The sequence below is a fragment of the Crinia signifera genome, chromosome 4, assembly GCF_055691185.1.
Source record: "Crinia signifera chromosome 4, ASM5569118v1, whole genome shotgun sequence".
Taxonomy (NCBI): domain Eukaryota; kingdom Metazoa; phylum Chordata; class Amphibia; order Anura; family Myobatrachidae; genus Crinia; species Crinia signifera.
In genome coordinates this window covers 24,067,682-24,084,300 of record NC_139220.1, presented here as the reverse complement: position 1 = coordinate 24,084,300, position 16,619 = coordinate 24,067,682, and the positions used below count along the sequence as shown (strand labels likewise).

At 47.3% G+C, this 16,619-nt stretch overlaps 1 protein-coding gene across 2 annotated transcripts in view; it reads right to left on the bottom strand.

Moving 5' to 3' along the window:
- HMMR (hyaluronan mediated motility receptor) overlaps positions 1-16,572 on the bottom strand; it is a 30,530-nt gene extending 13,958 nt beyond the window's left edge. For both annotated transcript variants that reach the window (XM_083181414.1, XM_083181415.1), the window contains exons 1-9: positions 16,548-16,572; positions 12,859-12,957; positions 11,536-11,618; positions 6,061-6,138; positions 5,419-5,607; positions 3,544-3,630; positions 2,823-2,934; positions 1,982-2,047; positions 1,816-1,889 (exon numbers count right to left, since the gene is read on the bottom strand). In XM_083181414.1, coding sequence (XP_083037540.1) covers positions 1,816-1,889; positions 1,982-2,047; positions 2,823-2,934; positions 3,544-3,630; positions 5,419-5,607; positions 6,061-6,138; positions 11,536-11,618; positions 12,859-12,957; positions 16,548-16,557 — 798 coding nt within the window. In that variant the 5' untranslated portion in view covers positions 16,558-16,572. The remainder of the gene's footprint in view (positions 1-1,815; positions 1,890-1,981; positions 2,048-2,822; positions 2,935-3,543; positions 3,631-5,418; positions 5,608-6,060; positions 6,139-11,535; positions 11,619-12,858; positions 12,958-16,547) is intronic.
- Between the last annotated feature and the right edge of the window lie 47 nt (positions 16,573-16,619).

Here is a 16,619-nt window from a genome sequence, read left to right as displayed (position 1 = left end):
TCCACATCTGGGCCGGCAGATTGCATACACCGTCTTACAACTTTAACGGCTAAAGCTGGCCATATATCAGAAAGATCGATCTTAAGATCGATTGCGCTAATGATTGTGTACAATTTCCCTTGAAATCCCCGGAAGTCCGTGGTGGTTTTTGGACACACAATCTACACACAATCCATCTTACAATCAGTCATACAATCCATCTTATGATTGATTGTATGATTGTGTACACAAGATGTGCACACAATCCGCATACAATCCATCTTACAATCAATTGAGATTGTATGATTGGGTACAATATCTTTCTGATGTATGGCCACCTTTACTCTTCCCAGCTTCCTCCTGGGTTTTTAACCAAAGCTTTCATATAGAAGGACACAATCATGCACACTAAAGTGCGAGATTCAAGTCTACATGATGTATCACCATAATATATTGATGGAACCATCACAGCATAAAACAGGAACATTACATATGAGCAGGGAAAGAATCCATGTTACCAGCTGCACAGGACCTCTGCCCAACCATCATTTGACTTTAACAAAGTATATTTCAAGCTTATTGTGGCCGCACCAATAGGATCTGCCTGGGAATAAGCCCCATATGTTCTTCAGTGTGCAGCACTGCATCATTATTACAGGGTAATTAAGAACCAGCTGTTGTGTGTTAGATAGGGGGGGGGGGTATGTGTAAGGTGGGCTTAAACTTCAATTTAAGAACAGAAAACATCCAAACACTGAAGCATGCCAACGATCTCAGGCAGGGATAGGGAACAGTCAGCCGTTCCAGCTGTTGAACTACACATCCCAGCATGCCCTACAACAGCTAGCATGGCCAAGCAGCAGAACTGCAGCAGGGCATGCTGGGATGTGTAGTTCAATAGCAGGTGGGCCAAAGGTAACATATCCAGTATCTATGGTCTGCACAACCCGTGGACCTCCAGATGTTGTGGAACTACGCATTCCAGCATGCTTTGCCAGTTCTAGCATCCCAAAAAAATGCCAACCAGTGCATGCTGAGACTTGTAGTTCACAACAGTTGGAGAGCCGCAGGTTAACCAGGCCTGCTCTAGACTGTTTCCTTTAAACTGTGATAGACCGCTCTGCAAACCTGTACTGTAGGCAGACCTTTACACAAAGGCGATAGGCCAGCAGGCTCCCGAGCACCCTAGGCATGTCACCCATGTTCCGCTAGCACCAGTGGCATACTGCTGGTAGGGGACACAGCTGGCAGGTAGGAGGTGGCGTCACCTGTGGATTTGCTCCCTTCGAATCCCCTGGGAATCCATGCCTAGTAGTGTTCAGCAGTGCTGGTCTGCATGCAGCGGGTCAGTGGTGGGGGTTTCTTTAGCCTCAGACTTAAACCCACCAACTACCAAGGCGCAGACAAGGGATATCTCCTAATCTACTAGAAAGTTGGACACTGGCTCTGGGTAAAGTCGCTGCAGATGGAGAATGAGAGTTAGTACTGAGCTACAGGCAACTGGCTCCTTAGTGGAGGAAATCCTGAAGCTGGGACGTCATTGGTCAGACAGCTCGCACTTTCTTCATAGTGACATGCTGCTAGCCCGCGTCAGAGTCCATAGAGGTCTATGGCTGAGCTCCTGCACTGCCTCCAATGACACTACTCCCAGGAGCCCTGTACCGTCCAACAGCTGGAGTTTCATGAAGGGACTGGTCTTCTCCCAGCTGCCCATCTACTATAGGATACACCTACCAATATATTTTATAATACAAAGAGGATTCACAAGTGTCTCTTCTTTATATTACTTTGTTCTGAAATCCATAAACACACACAAAAGAATGTACCCCCAATTACCTGCACCTGTTCCTGAGCTTTGGATAGATACTGGTCAAGGTTTTTATTCTCCCCTCTTAATTCCTCGATTTCAGCTGAAAAAAAAAAACACACATCACTTACATTGTAGATCCACACAGTATTTTTTTTGTTTTTATTTCTTACAAAAAGCCAACCCCAGTGTTACCATTAGCGTGGTCGAGTTCCTTCTCGAAAACATCACGGTGATTGGCTGCTTCTTGCCGGCTCTCCTCTAGAATGCGGAGAGACAGACATTAATAAGCGATCCAGAAGGCACGTTCCCAGCCACTTTATTACATTTTTCGATGGTTTCTAGAGCTCTAGTCCCACCTAGATCCTGACATAACAGGCAAATACACAAAACATTTGCCTGCAATTAAAATAAATAATGTCTAGTGTTATAAGTAGCACGGATGCACGAGCAGCACAGATGGTGTAATGGTTAGCATTACTGCCTACCAGCGCTGAGGTCATGGGTTCGATCCCCACATTTGCCCTAACTGTGCAGAGTTTGTATATTCTCTGTACTTGCGTGGGTTTCCTCCGGGTACTCTTGTTTCCTCCCACAATCCAAAAATATACAGATATGTTAATTGGCTTCCAACAAAATTAACCCTAGAATGTCTGTGTGCGTGTACATGTGGTAGGGAATATAGAGTGTAAGCTCCACTGGGGCAGGGACTGATGTGAATGTTCAAATATTCTCTGTAAAGCGGTGCAGAATATGTGTGCGCTGTATAAGAAACGGTTAATAAATAAATGTGTGGCTCCGAAATGCTGCCATCTGTTGGCATTGTGTGAAACTACATCTTTCATAGAACTAAATGTGAAGTAATCCAAATCTTGAAAATGACAGTTATGAGCCAATTTGCTTGTGCTATATCACCGGCCACTTTATAACTTCACCAGGCTTAATACATCGGTCCTTAGTCAGAAATATATTTATGGTTTCACGTACCCAAATTTTATACATGAAAGTTTCTGCAAAAGAATTGAACGCGACGTACCCAGAAGTGTATTCCTTTCAGTAAGAGACTCTAAAGCAGCTTTGGAAGTGGCCAGGCTGGTCTGCAGGTTCTTTATCTGTCCTTCAAAGTTGGATTGTAGACACATAATTTCCTAAAATCAAACAGTTCATTATAGGACCTGGATAAGGATAGCAGTAAATCGCACATTCCTATTGGTCCAGGTAGGTGTATAACTTCTGTTTACGATCACTTCTACCCCTTCTGTGTCACTGCCATCTGTTCCTCCCCTTTAGAATCTAAGCTCTCGTGAGCAGGACCCTCTCTCCTCTTGTGGTTTTTTCTTTTAGATTTTTTTTTACTCCATACTCCTCAAAATACACCTAACCTTAGGTCTCTTCCACCCCATTACTTCAGTGTCCTATCCCGATGCAACCATCTTTATTTACCATGCTGGTACTTGCACAGCAGATGGATAACAGCAGGTGGTCCAGGCCTGGTCTATTAGCAGAAGTACTATGGATGACAGCATTGTTTTGTAACTGAGCCCTGCATGTTATCAGGGCTACAATCTGACCAATCATGTCCAAGCCAGCTACCTCCAAACACTGGACTCCAGAGGGGCTCGGTACGGCCCCTAGTTTTATCCTCAGCAGTCTGAACAGACGGATGGGGGACAGTCCGGCTTCAGGGAACACCGACTAGAAACCCTAAATGGTGCTCAAACAGTCACAAGTACAACAACCAGCAGCATATAACAAACCTTATCTTTAACATCCACTTTATTCCTGGTTTCCATCAGTTCTACGCACAGATTGTCGATTTTCCTCTTTGAGACGTCATCGGAAAACTAAAAAAAAAAAAAAAAAAAAAAATCATGAATATGTAAATACTTTGGTGGAAGTTGTGACTTGTGTAAGCTTCCTTCCCCATGTCTGATGCATATGGAAAGGGTGTAAACATGGGCTGAATTGGTTCCTATGGGGTATAGTGGCAAGAACCAGCTATAGGTTAAACCAGAGGTTCCCAAACACAGTGCTCAAGGTACCCCCAACGGTCCAGGTTTTAGGTATATCCATGGTTTAGCACAGATGGTTAAATCAGCCTGACTGAGTTCCTAATTAAGTCACCTGTGGCCAAGCATGGAGATACTTAATACCTAGACCGTTAGGGTGGCCAGAGGACCGAGTTTGGGAACCTATGGGTTAAACCCTTTCCACACTTCACAAATAGCCCGGGTTTTTGCCATGTCCTGGGTCCAGCAACCCGGCAATCCGACCTGGGATAAGAGTAGCGATATTCCTGGGTCGGACCCAGGTTGCTGGGCAGTCAGAATGGGTAACCCAGATGCCATTCACTTCTATGGAAAAGGCAGCAGTGTCACCTCAGTGCTGCCTCCTTCCCTGCCTCATGGATTACATCAGCAACCATGCAATAAGCCGGGTCGCTTTGAGCAGCAACCACCACAAATGCCGGGTCGCTCCCGGGATGGACCAGTTTCCAAATCTCAGGTGCGACCTGGCATTTGCGATGTGAAGGTGGGTATTACAATCTAACCAACTTTGAGTCGACCGTCTTGTAGGATGAACCGGAAACAATCACATAAATGGAACAATTCACTACTGTACATTATACATTTACCTGAAAATGCATTTTCCTCTCATACGGATGCAATAAACCGCTTCAGAAGACAATACTGATTAACAGGATAGGCGACCGTTGTATATCTGTGCGCTATTAAAGGGGCAATCACATAAAAAGGTAAAACCATGCCTTGTTAAGGATTGCCCCTTTAAAAAAGTTTCAGCAGGCACCCCACACAGCTGCTGAACTAGGGCGGTATTACATCCGGTCCGTAAGCTTAAATGATGTAATCGGCAAATAAATACCATTCCATAACCATATAGGAGATTTACAGCACTGTGCAGCTGGGATTTATTGGCCTATTTTCTAGAATATATACATACCCCAAATATCGGTTGGGTACTCTGCAAATTGGAAGTTACAAATATATATGTAGACTATCTTTCATGGTTTCATCCCAATCAAACATGGGCCTGTACCTTACTACTAGGGGTGCACAGACCTTCTTACGTGGCCTAGATTGCCGCTTCACCACACATCACAGATGGGACCAGGAAGCAGGTGGGCTGCAATCTCAAAAGGTTATCACACGGAAACTAATATCCCTGGTTATTGCACAGCAACTTGGGATATTGTGCAGTATGAAAGCTTCCAGATGCAATAATCTGGGTCAAGCGACCCGGGGTGTCATCTTTGGTAGTAAGCAGGGTTGAATACGGGTTCAATCCAGCTTATGATGCAAGATGAACGGGTAAATCGATGTGACCCTGCACCCATTTGCAGCACTAGGAAGAGCCAGCACTAGGAAGAGCCAGCACTAGGAAGAGCCAGCACTAGGAAGAGCCAGCACTAGGGAGAGCCAGCACTAGGGAGAGCCAGCACTAGGAGATACTCTTGTCTACAAGAGTCGGTTTGAGACCAGTCAGCCGCGACTTCCTCAACACGTCAAAAAGCTGGGTCTGAAGGTGGTCTCTGGGGAATGTTCTGTGTACAAAGTCCCAAACGCAACAGCACAGAGATCTGAATGGCGTATTCCTTATCTTTGAAACGCTACCTTTGTCTTTAAGAGCTCGTTTGCTTTATGAAGGTCGGCGATTTGTCTCTCCAATGACGCGATGCTGGAAGTAAGGGAAGTCTTCTCCCTCACAGCGGTCACGAGCTTGGCCTCGGTCTTCATGAATTCTTCCTCCAACGACTGCAGTTTCTTGTCCTGATTAGAGCGCTGCTTTAAGAGTGCTCGGATCTAAAACCAATCAGAATTAATGTAAGCGATAAATTCTCTGGTGTAGCCAATAAGACATTCCCTTATAGCACACAGGGGTGTAGAAAAGGTTTGGTGAGGGGATCTTTTAACACATCCTCCATATAGAACATAAGGGCAGAATTAATTTATTTTATGGTATATCGTTATGGTGAAAGGGGCAAGTAAAATGCCAACATTGAGCCTGTTCCATGATACCCACTAGAATTGCGGTTTGAGCCATTGCGATACTCTACCATTTTCTGGATAAAAAAAAAAATAAACGTACAATTAAATCAGTTAAAAGGGTGCGAAAACAGAACATTTGGACAAAACCCATTTACCTGCAACCCCGCCATCCCCCAACCAACCCTTCTCCAAACTTCGAAATTGGAGGCTGATTGTACGGACCAGTTCGGATGGAGAGAATGTGTTACCATGACAACAGTCACTCACCTCATTCTCCAGAGCTTTCTGTTTCTTCAGTTCTCTAATGAATTCCACGTCTTTCTCCGGCTTCTGCCTCAGGTTTGGCTGTAACACACAAGCACTGGATGAGTTATTCTGCTCTCTTCCATGGTTTAACACTACAGGTTAATGCAAAGCTAGCACTACCCTTACTAAAGGCCTCCATCTTCGGTAGATTGCATGTAACCTATCCAACACAATGACTACATAGCGCAGCGTTGCGTGGAGCGTTAGAGCTTTATAATTGTGTACTTTGTATTGCGTCCAATGCAAACGTTAGCAAGGGTGCCCATCCAGGAACGCTGTGATCCCCAGGCCAATCCCATCAGGCAACAAAGGCACCACCCTCAAACCACCATCCAAAGCCTCAGCGCTACATAAGCAGTATTTAGGAACATTCCCCACAAGGCACATTATAATGGGTTGTAATAAAATAAATAATTAACAGCATGGTAAAAACTAAACAAGGACAATAAGCCGTCCAGTCACCATTCAAGCCATATGTGCTATGCTATTAATCAGTATTCGGAAGATAGATCTACAAGGTATAATTAGACATCCAAAAGTTTGGCAGCTACAAATGTTTGACACTTGAGGTTTTTTTTATACACAGTGTCAACCATTGTCATGTCGACTGAATGGCTGTAGTCCGGTGGTTCTGTGCCTTCAAGGACCATCCAACAACGTACATTTTGCAAGTTCTCCTTGGAGTGAAATAATTAGTTCCACATTTAAAAAAAAGTGTCCGTGAGTAATAAGTGCACCTGTGCTCCTTCCGCATGACCGGGAAAACGTGAACGGTTGGGGATCCCGAGGACAGAGGTTGGGAACCACTGATCTAGAAAGTATAGAGATCTTCTATACCACAACCCTAAAATCCATACATAAGAAGTCTGTAGATTGGGTCGCTATTACATGTTTCTGATCATATGCAGACAGAAAATCCCATGGACATTTATCTCGTTACTTTGGCAGATGAAAATATATTTATATTGAGAGCATCATGGATTTCTGAAACTACTAACATACACTATAATAGCCACTAGGTGGCGTGCTTTCCAGAGCTTTTATAAACAGTCATTTATAAATAGTTTCTTGTATAGCGCATACATATTCAGCAGCGCTGTACAGAGAATATTTGAACATTCACATCAGTAATGGCTCAAACCTACATTCTGCTCAACAGTAGGAAATATATCCATAAGTATATAACAGATAATGCATTAATAATAGCGCTGCCACAACTAGACCGTGCTGGTCACCTGACATGGTGTAAAAGGGTTAAGGAAAACAAGATCCATCTAGAAAGCACTCACGATTTCTTAGAGTTCTGGTAACACTAAAATCTAGCTTAAGAGCTGACACTCCAAAAGTCCTCAGTAAAGCTGGCCATACCCTAATGCAATTTGGGACATTGGGGTAGATGTATCATTTGTCGTTATTGGGGAGAAGTGATATCAGCGCACGTTATGTGCACTGATACCGCTTCTCCCCTATGCAAGAAACAACTGGGGTGCGCTATGCGCCCCTGTCCCTATCGGCGCTGCTATATAAAGGATAGCAGCCCGATACGCAGGGCAAATGTATGAACGGTCAGCCTCGCTTTCTGGTCCCCTCGCAGGCTTGTGCCTCCGTGCGTCCCCCCCCGGCCTGTGCAGCCCGTCCGACCTCCCGACTCGATATGACAGGTTCCCTCCCCTACACATCTACCCATTTCCGCACACTACTCTCCTCCATACCACTGCTCATTACACTGTATCCATTAATTGGGTTACAGTCACTAGGTCGACACAAGCATTTGGGTCGGCATAAGGAAGGTCAACAGTCAAAAGGTCAACATGGGGTTTTTCACTTTTTTTTGTGAGCCGACGTGCCAACTGGTAGTATTTCATGCCCTACCATCCACTAGTGCATGGTGATAAAATAAAATAGTGTGCAGAGACACCGTGCCCGAAGCATGGCGAGCGGTGCTACGTTAGTGTCCATGTCGACATTTGGGTCCCAATAGAGGAGGTTAAAAAACCCAGGTCATCCTAATGACCCCGTCGACCTAGTTAGTGTCTATCCAATGATTCATACCCCATCAATCTCATCTGGCCCCCTCAATGCCGGCTCCCATCTTTTCTTAAGCCATTAATACCGGTTGAGAATCCTTTATCCACATATCGGTTATCCAAATTATTCCGAAAATAAGTTTTCATAATGTACTTTTTTTTGTAACTGGCCACTACTGGGGACACGATACGGAACTGGCCACTACTGGGGACACGATACGGAACTGGCCACTACTGGGGACACGATACGGAACTGGCCACTACTGGGGACACGATACGGAACTGGCCACTACTGGGGACACGATACGGAACTGGCCACTACTGGGGACACGATACGGAACTGGCCACTACTGGGGACACGATACGGAACTGGCCACTACTGGGGACACGATACGGAACTGGCCACTACTGGGGACACGATACGGAACTGGCCACTACTGGGGACACGATACGGAACTGGCCACTACTGGGGACACGATACGGAACTGGCCACTACTGGGGACACGATACGTAACTAGCCACTACTGGGGACACGATACGTAACTGGCACTACTGGGGACACGATACGTAACTGGCACTACTGGGGACACGATACGTAACTGGCACTACTGGGGACACGATACGTAACTGGCACTACTGGGGACACGATACGTAACTGGCACTACTGGGGACACGATACGTAACTGGCACTACTGGGGACACGATACGTAACTGGCACTACTGGGGACACGATACGTAACTGGCACTACTGGGGACACGATACGTAACTGGCACTACTGGGGACACGATACGTAACTGGCACTACTGGGGACACGATACGTAACTGGCACTACTGGGGACAGGATACGTAACTGGCACTACTGGGGACACGATACGTAACTGGCACTACTGGGGACAGGATACGTAACTGGCACTACTGGGGACACGATACGTAACTGGCACTACTGGGGACACGATACGTAACTGGCACTACTGGGGACAGGATACGTAACTGGCACTACTGGGGACACGATACGTAACTGGCACTACTGGGGACACGATACGTAACTGGCACTACTGGGGACACGATACGTAACTGGCACTACTGGGGACACGATACGTAACTGGCACTACTGGGGACACGATACGTAACTGGCACTACTGGGGACACGATACGTAACTGGCACTACTGGGGACACGATACGTAACTGGCACTACTGGGGACACGATACGTAACTGGCACTACTGGGGACACGATACGTAACTGGCACTACTGGGGACACGATACGTAACTGGCACTACTGGGGACACGATACGTAACTGGCACTACTGGGGACACGATACGTAACTGGCACTACTGGGGACACGATACGTAACTGGCACTACTGGGGACACGATACGTAACTGGCACTACTGGGGACACGATACGTAACTGGCACTACTGGGGACACGATACGTAACTGGCACTACTGGGGACACGATACGTAACTGGCACTACTGGGGACACGATACGTAACTGGCACTACTGGGGACACGATACGTAACTGGCACTACTGGGGACACGATACGTAACTGGCACTACTGGGGACACGATACGTAACTGGCACTACTGGGGACACGATACGTAACTGGCACTACTGGGGACACGATACGTAACTGGCACTACTGGGGACACGATACGTAACTGGCACTACTGGGGACACGATACGTAACTGGTACTACTGGGGACACGATACGTAACTGGCACTACTGGGGACACGATACGTAACTGGCACTACTGGGGACACGATACGTAACTGGCACTACTGGGGACACGATACGTAACTGGCACTACTGGGGGCACGATACGTAACTGGCACTACTGGGGGCACGATACGTAACTGGCACTACTGGGGGCACGATACGTAACTGGCACTACTGGGGACACTATACGTAACTGGCACTACTGGGGACACTATACGTAACTGGCACTACTGGGGACACTATACGTAACTGGCACTACTGGGGACACGATATGTAACTGGCACTACTGGGGACACGATATGTAACTGGCACTATTGGGGACACGATATGTAACTGGCACTACTGGGGATATGTAACTGGCACTACTGGGGACACGATACGTAACTGGCACTACTTGGGGCATGATACGTAACTGGCACTAAATATGTGCAAGAAAATGATTGGCATTCACATTCACTGCCTGATATAGGACCTTATTCAGGTCCATTCGCAGTGCTGCGTGCGTTTGCATGGGGCAAATGTTTTTCCTTTTCGAATTTCTGCACATGTGCTTGGTGCGGTCGCCCCCGGGAGCACGTGCCCAACCTTCTGTGTGGCAGCGGGACGGCCATTTGCATATGGGAAGCCATGTGCATATGTCAGCTGCCTGGCCACTCCCCCCCGAGCATCCACACATATATATAAGTGACTTCAGAGTCCCTTTATATGCGTGCGCCTTCGCCACCATTCGACCATCGAATGATATGGGCGGGTCCAACAAGCCTGGGAATCATTCGACCATCGAATGATATGGGCGGATCCCACAAGCCTGGGAATGGATGTTACTGTGTAACATCCATTCGCAGGCCCTGTGAGCGACTTGCCCTTTGAATGCTGGGCCGGCGTAACACCATTCGCAAGGCGGGATGGGGGTGACTCGCAAGGATGAGAATTCGCATCCGAGCGAATCAACCAGAGTAACCCTCATAGTACACAAACCTTGTTTCATGGTTTTAAACCTTGTTTCTTGCAGAAATAAAATATATTTGTGTGTATTTCAGGCATCCAATATGTTCATACAACAAATTCATTTTGTGTACATACTTGGGCCCCATCCTTAAAATACTTCATTGAAATATGTAAAAAAAAAAAAAAAAATCTGAAATATGGAATAATTAGTTATTCAAAATGCTTCTGGTCCTGAGCACTTCAGATAAGGGTTATGGCTATTTCACAGACTCCGGCTCCTGCCGGGCAGCTAAACCCTGCATGGCCAGGAAGCCGTGCCGAACACAGCAGTTTACAATGGTGGGGGTGGTCACAGCCCAGCAGCCTTCCCTTCCAGTGCTGGGCTCCGGCTGCAACCGGGCCGTAGCTGTTCCGTGTGAATGGACACAATTGTGTCCATTATTAACTACTGTGTGCAGCACTGCTTTTGGCTGTGCGCAGCACTGCTTTTGGCTGTGCGCAGCACTGCTTTTGGCTGTGCGGGGTTTCGCAGCCCGGCAGGAGCGTGTGAAATAGCCCTTACTCAACCTGTACCTGAATTAATCAAAGCCAGGCAATAAACCAAGCCTTAAGTACGCTTCCATCACACTGCATTAATTTCTGGTTTGTGAGCACAACGACTTCCCAGAGATACTGAAAGTACATTCAGATATTAGGATCATATTAGAAAATAACAGATGCCATGTTCTGTCGCACTTACTGTAGAGCCAAGGGAAGTGTTTTTGCGCAGACGCACAGGGGATGAAGGTTCGTCCTCCACACTGTGACTGTCGCTACTTGACGCTAAAAATAAAGAATATAGAAAAATCTGTTTTTTTTTTTACTGCAATATTATAATACAGCCTACCTGTAGAGGTGCATTATTAAAAAAAAAAAAAAGGAGTTTGGCACCTTTTAAAACCCACCAGTACTTTACTTAAGGTGGCCATACATCAGGAAGACCGGTCTTACAACCATGATAGTGTCCAATTTTCCCTTAAACTCCCCGGCAGTCCTTGGTGGTTTTTGGACACACAACATACAATCTGTCATACAATCCATCGGCTGCATGATTGAAGCTTCATTAAAATAGGGGGCTGGCCTACTAGGATCAAAAGGATAGGAGAACCAAAAATCTATTTTTTTTTTATTAATCTGCTGTGTTATGCCATTATTAAATAGCCTGAATGCAGCAATCCTCTAAAAACTGTTTTCAGAGTAGTGACAGAATTGTGCAAAAGTTGTCCGCCGCTCTCTTCAGCAGCCCGCCCGTCTGCCGCTTGGAAACTTCTGCGGCTACTGCCACGGGCCGCCTGGAAGCAGCAGCTCTCTTCTCTGATAGTCAGGGAGGGAGTGTCACATGACTCTGGTTGTATGAGCCATCTAAAGACAAACTGTATGTACTTAAAAGCACATGTGATCTGCTTCCAATCCCAACTGATCATACGTGCAGCATGTCCGATCAGAGGACCAATCCTCCAATCTCCCGGAATTGTAAGATTGTGTGCACACAATCCATTGAGATTGTATGATTGGGTGCAATGTCTTTCTGATGTATGGCCACCTTTATGGACACCGACAGCCATCTATAGTGCCCAGATGTTGCAATTGTCACTTTCCTGGGGCGCAGGGTAATTCCCCACTTCTTTATGTTCCTCTCTCAGGTCACATTTTGTAGAGAAGCCGCACAACCTGCCAGTGACCACGGCAAATCTGTATCTTCCATTTCTTGCTTGCACCTTGGGCCTGGGGATCTGCAAATACGCACATGCGCAGTCCCCCCACCATTGGAACGGGGCTGAGCTCGTCCCCATTCCGATCAAACGTGAATCAGGCCCCTTGTTTTGCGTTGTGTGCAAGTTTCATTATACAAACTTGTACCGTATTGTATTCACCCCATAAACTGGGGATTCTTCCTCAGTACAACCAACGGCTTTCGCTTTACTACATGTGGTGCACGAACCAATAGCAGTGAGTCTGATCCCACTTAAAACGGCATTCCATTGGACAATCTACACACAGGCATAGTTATCACAGTCCATACCTTTCTGGGCTTTAAACCTCTGAGATTTCTCAAACGAGACGGGTCCCTTAAGGCCATCTGACATTCTAATATCATAGGAGCCTGGACACGGAGCACAGCCTAGAAGAGAAAAAAAAAATATACATCATTTAAAGCTTGTATGGTATTATACGAGTATGATGGACACTAGAGAACCAAACATGTCAACGCCACATCTTTAGCACCATGTTGTGTTTACAATTATTCAGTTTTGTTTTTAACGCTGGCAGCAGGTTGTGATATCGCATCCATACCCAGGCAGCTAACAGGGTATGCGGTCCCACTAATGGTCAACAACCATAGGTCAGCATTGGCCAAAGATTGACACAAGTTTAAGGTAGACATGGGCATGATCAACATTCACAAGATCAACATGCGTGTTTAAAGGTTTTTTTTTTTTTTGCTGTAGACTGACTTGGTTCTTACTTTTGCCATCTAAGCGGGCATATAGTGGGAATATAATAGTGTGCGGAGTGCAGCGAGGCACCGTGCCTGAAGCATGGAGAGTGCAACACACTTTTACCATGTCCACACAGACACCAAACCACCCCCCATGAAAAACGCATATCGACCTTGTGGGTGTCAATTATGCCCATGTAAACACTTAGTGGTCTATCTAGTGATTGTCGACCTAGTCATTGTCTAGCTGCTATACCACAACTGGCTAAAGTGTGTGACTTATGCAACAAAGAAATCAGAGTACTATCAGTCATATTATTTTGATACTAACTAGATTACCAGTCCCCAGTGATGCTAAAGGAAAACCTTATTTTTGTGAGGACAGCTCTGACATACAAGGCAACCTGCCACGGGAAGAGGAGAGGGGGGGAGAATTAGACATACAGGGCAACCTGCCACGGGAAAAGTAAGGGGGGGGGGGTGAGAATCGGACATACAGGGCAACCTGCCACGGGAAGAGGAGGGGGGGGATCAGACATACAGGGCAACCTGCCACGGGAAGAGGAGGGGGGGGGGAGAATCAGACATACAAGGCAACCTGCCACGGGAAGAGGGGGGGAGGAATCAGACATACAGGGCAACCTGCCACGGGAAGGGGGGGGGGGAGGAATCAGACATACAGGGCAACCTGCCACGGGAAGAGGAGGGGGGGATCAGACATACAGGGCAACCTGCCACGGGAAGAGGAGGGGGGGGGGAATTAGACATACAAGGCAACCTGCCACGGGAAGAGGGGGGGGGGGGGAGGAATCAGACATACAGGGCAACTTGCCAGGGGAAGAGGAGGGGGGGGGATCAGACATACAGGGCAACCTGCCAGGGGAAGAGGAGAGGGGGGAATCAGACATACAGGGCAACTTGCCACGGGAAGAGGAGGGGGGGGGATCAGACATACAGGGCAACCTGCCAGGGGAAGAGGGGGGGGGGGGGAAATCAGACATACAGGGCAACTTGCCACGGGAAGAGGAGGGGGGGGGATCAGACATACAGGGCAACCTGCCACGGTAAGAGGAGGGGGGGGGATCAGACATACAGGGCAACCTGCCACGGTAAGAGGAGGGGGGGGGGGGGGGATCAGACATACAGGGCAACCTGCCACGGGAAGAGGAGGGGGGGGGGGATCAGACATACAGGGCAACCTGCCACGGGAAGAGGAGGGGGGGGGGATCAGACATACAGGGCAACCTGCCACGGGAAGAGGAGGGGGGGGGATCAGACATACAGGGCAACCTGCCACGGGAAGAGGAGGGGGGGATCAGACATACAGGGCAACCTGCCACGGGAAGAGGGGGGGGGGGATCAGACATACAGGGCAACCTGCCACGGAAGAGGAGGGGGGGGAGATCAGACATACAGGGCAACCTGCCACGGGAAGAGGAGGGGGGGGGGGAATCAGACATACAGGGCAACCTGCCACGGGAAGAGGGGGGGGATCAGACATACAGGGCAACCTGCCACGGGAAGAGGGGGGGGGGATCAGACATACAGGGCAACCTGCCACGGGAAGAGGGGGGGGGGATCAGACATACAGGGCAACCTGCCACGGAAGAGGAGGGGGGGGAGATCAGACATACAGGGCAACCTGCCACGGGAAGAGGAGGGGGGGGGGGGAATCAGACATACAGGGCAACCTGCCACGGGAAGAGGGGGGGGGGATCAGACATACAGGGCAACTTGCCACGGGAAGAGGAGGTGGGATCAGACATAAAGGGCAACCTGCCACGGGAAGAGTCAGACACAAAGGGCAACCTGCCACGGGAAGAGTCAGACACAAAGGGCAACCTGCCACGGGAAGAGTCAGACACAAAGGGCAACCTGCCACGGGAAGAGTCAGACATAAAGGGCAACCTGCCTCAGGAGGAGTGGGGCACCTGCCAAGAGAGGAGTAGCAAGTGTGAATCTAGGTATTGTGACTGTCATAGCAGTGTGCACTAGCAATGGATATCCACAACTGATGATGTGTTTTTGACAAACTTAATTTTGCAAGTTAAAAAGCAAATCTCTGTTGCCTATGTGAAGGGAGGAATATCTTATAACTCTTAATGACACATGCTATCTGGGAATGCATGGATGTTTATGTAAGCCCCTTTTATTACCATTCATTGTAGTAGGGGGATTGGGTGGGGAAAGTCCAATTAATGAGTGCAGATGCATTTAATGGTCATTACATAGGCTGTGGCCGAATAGGCTGTGTGCATGGTTTAGCTGTGTGCATAATAGTTTTGAAGTGCATCATTCAAGTGCGGCATAATTTAAATATAACTGTGGCGTTATACTGGCGTTACACTGAAGTGAAACAGAAGGACAGAAACAACAACTGAGAAACCAAAGTCTGCTTTGAGTGAGTTTAATTTCTTCTCACAACATACTACCTGTGGCTGCTTAATCTGGCGATTCAACCATAATATCATCATTTTTACATATGCAAACAACTTTTACTATCACTGTTAATGCTTGTATTTGCACTGTCAGTTTTGAAAATGCCAAGCTGTACCTCTAATGACCTCACCTCTCCTGCTCTTCCATTGATTTTAGGTGTCCCCCAAAATTTTATTCTTGGCCCTCTTTATCTCTATACGTCCTCTCTGGGTGAGCTCATTTGCTCACTCGACTTCCATTATCACATCTATGCTGATAACACTGAAATCTACCTCTCCTTTCCTAATCGCTCTCCCTCTATCCTCACTCATATCTCCAACTGTCTCTCTGCTGTCTACTCTTGGATGACCCAGCTCTTTTTTAGACTTAAAATATCAAGGACTAAGCTGACCTCTTTCCACCCTCCTGCATAAAACCTGACCATCTCTCATCCTAACCTGCTGTTATGCTCACCTCTTTCCCTTCTGTGTCACCCCAGTCTGTCTAACCCTCCCTTTTTAGAATGTAAGCTCTCACGAGCAGGGCCCTCTCTCCTCATGTGCCTTTCTTAGAATATATAAACCTCTGTCACCCTGATGCTTGCTTCAGTGTCCTGTCCACTGATGCAACTATCCATATTAACCATGTACTTGTCCTAAACTGTCTTGTGCTGTAATTCGTTATGTGTTTTTGCTAATAACTATGCTCTGTAAAGCGCTGCGGAATCTGTGTGCGCTATATAAGAAACTGTTAATAAATAATAAATAACTGATATAATCCTCACTGCCATGGATGGAGGGTACCATTATGAGGAACCAGCCAATGCCCATCAGGTTGAGCATATGTATACATACCTCCCAACATGAGCCTTTCCTGGAGGGAGAGAACATGCTCTGTGTCAAGACTCAGAACAAACCGGGTAACTA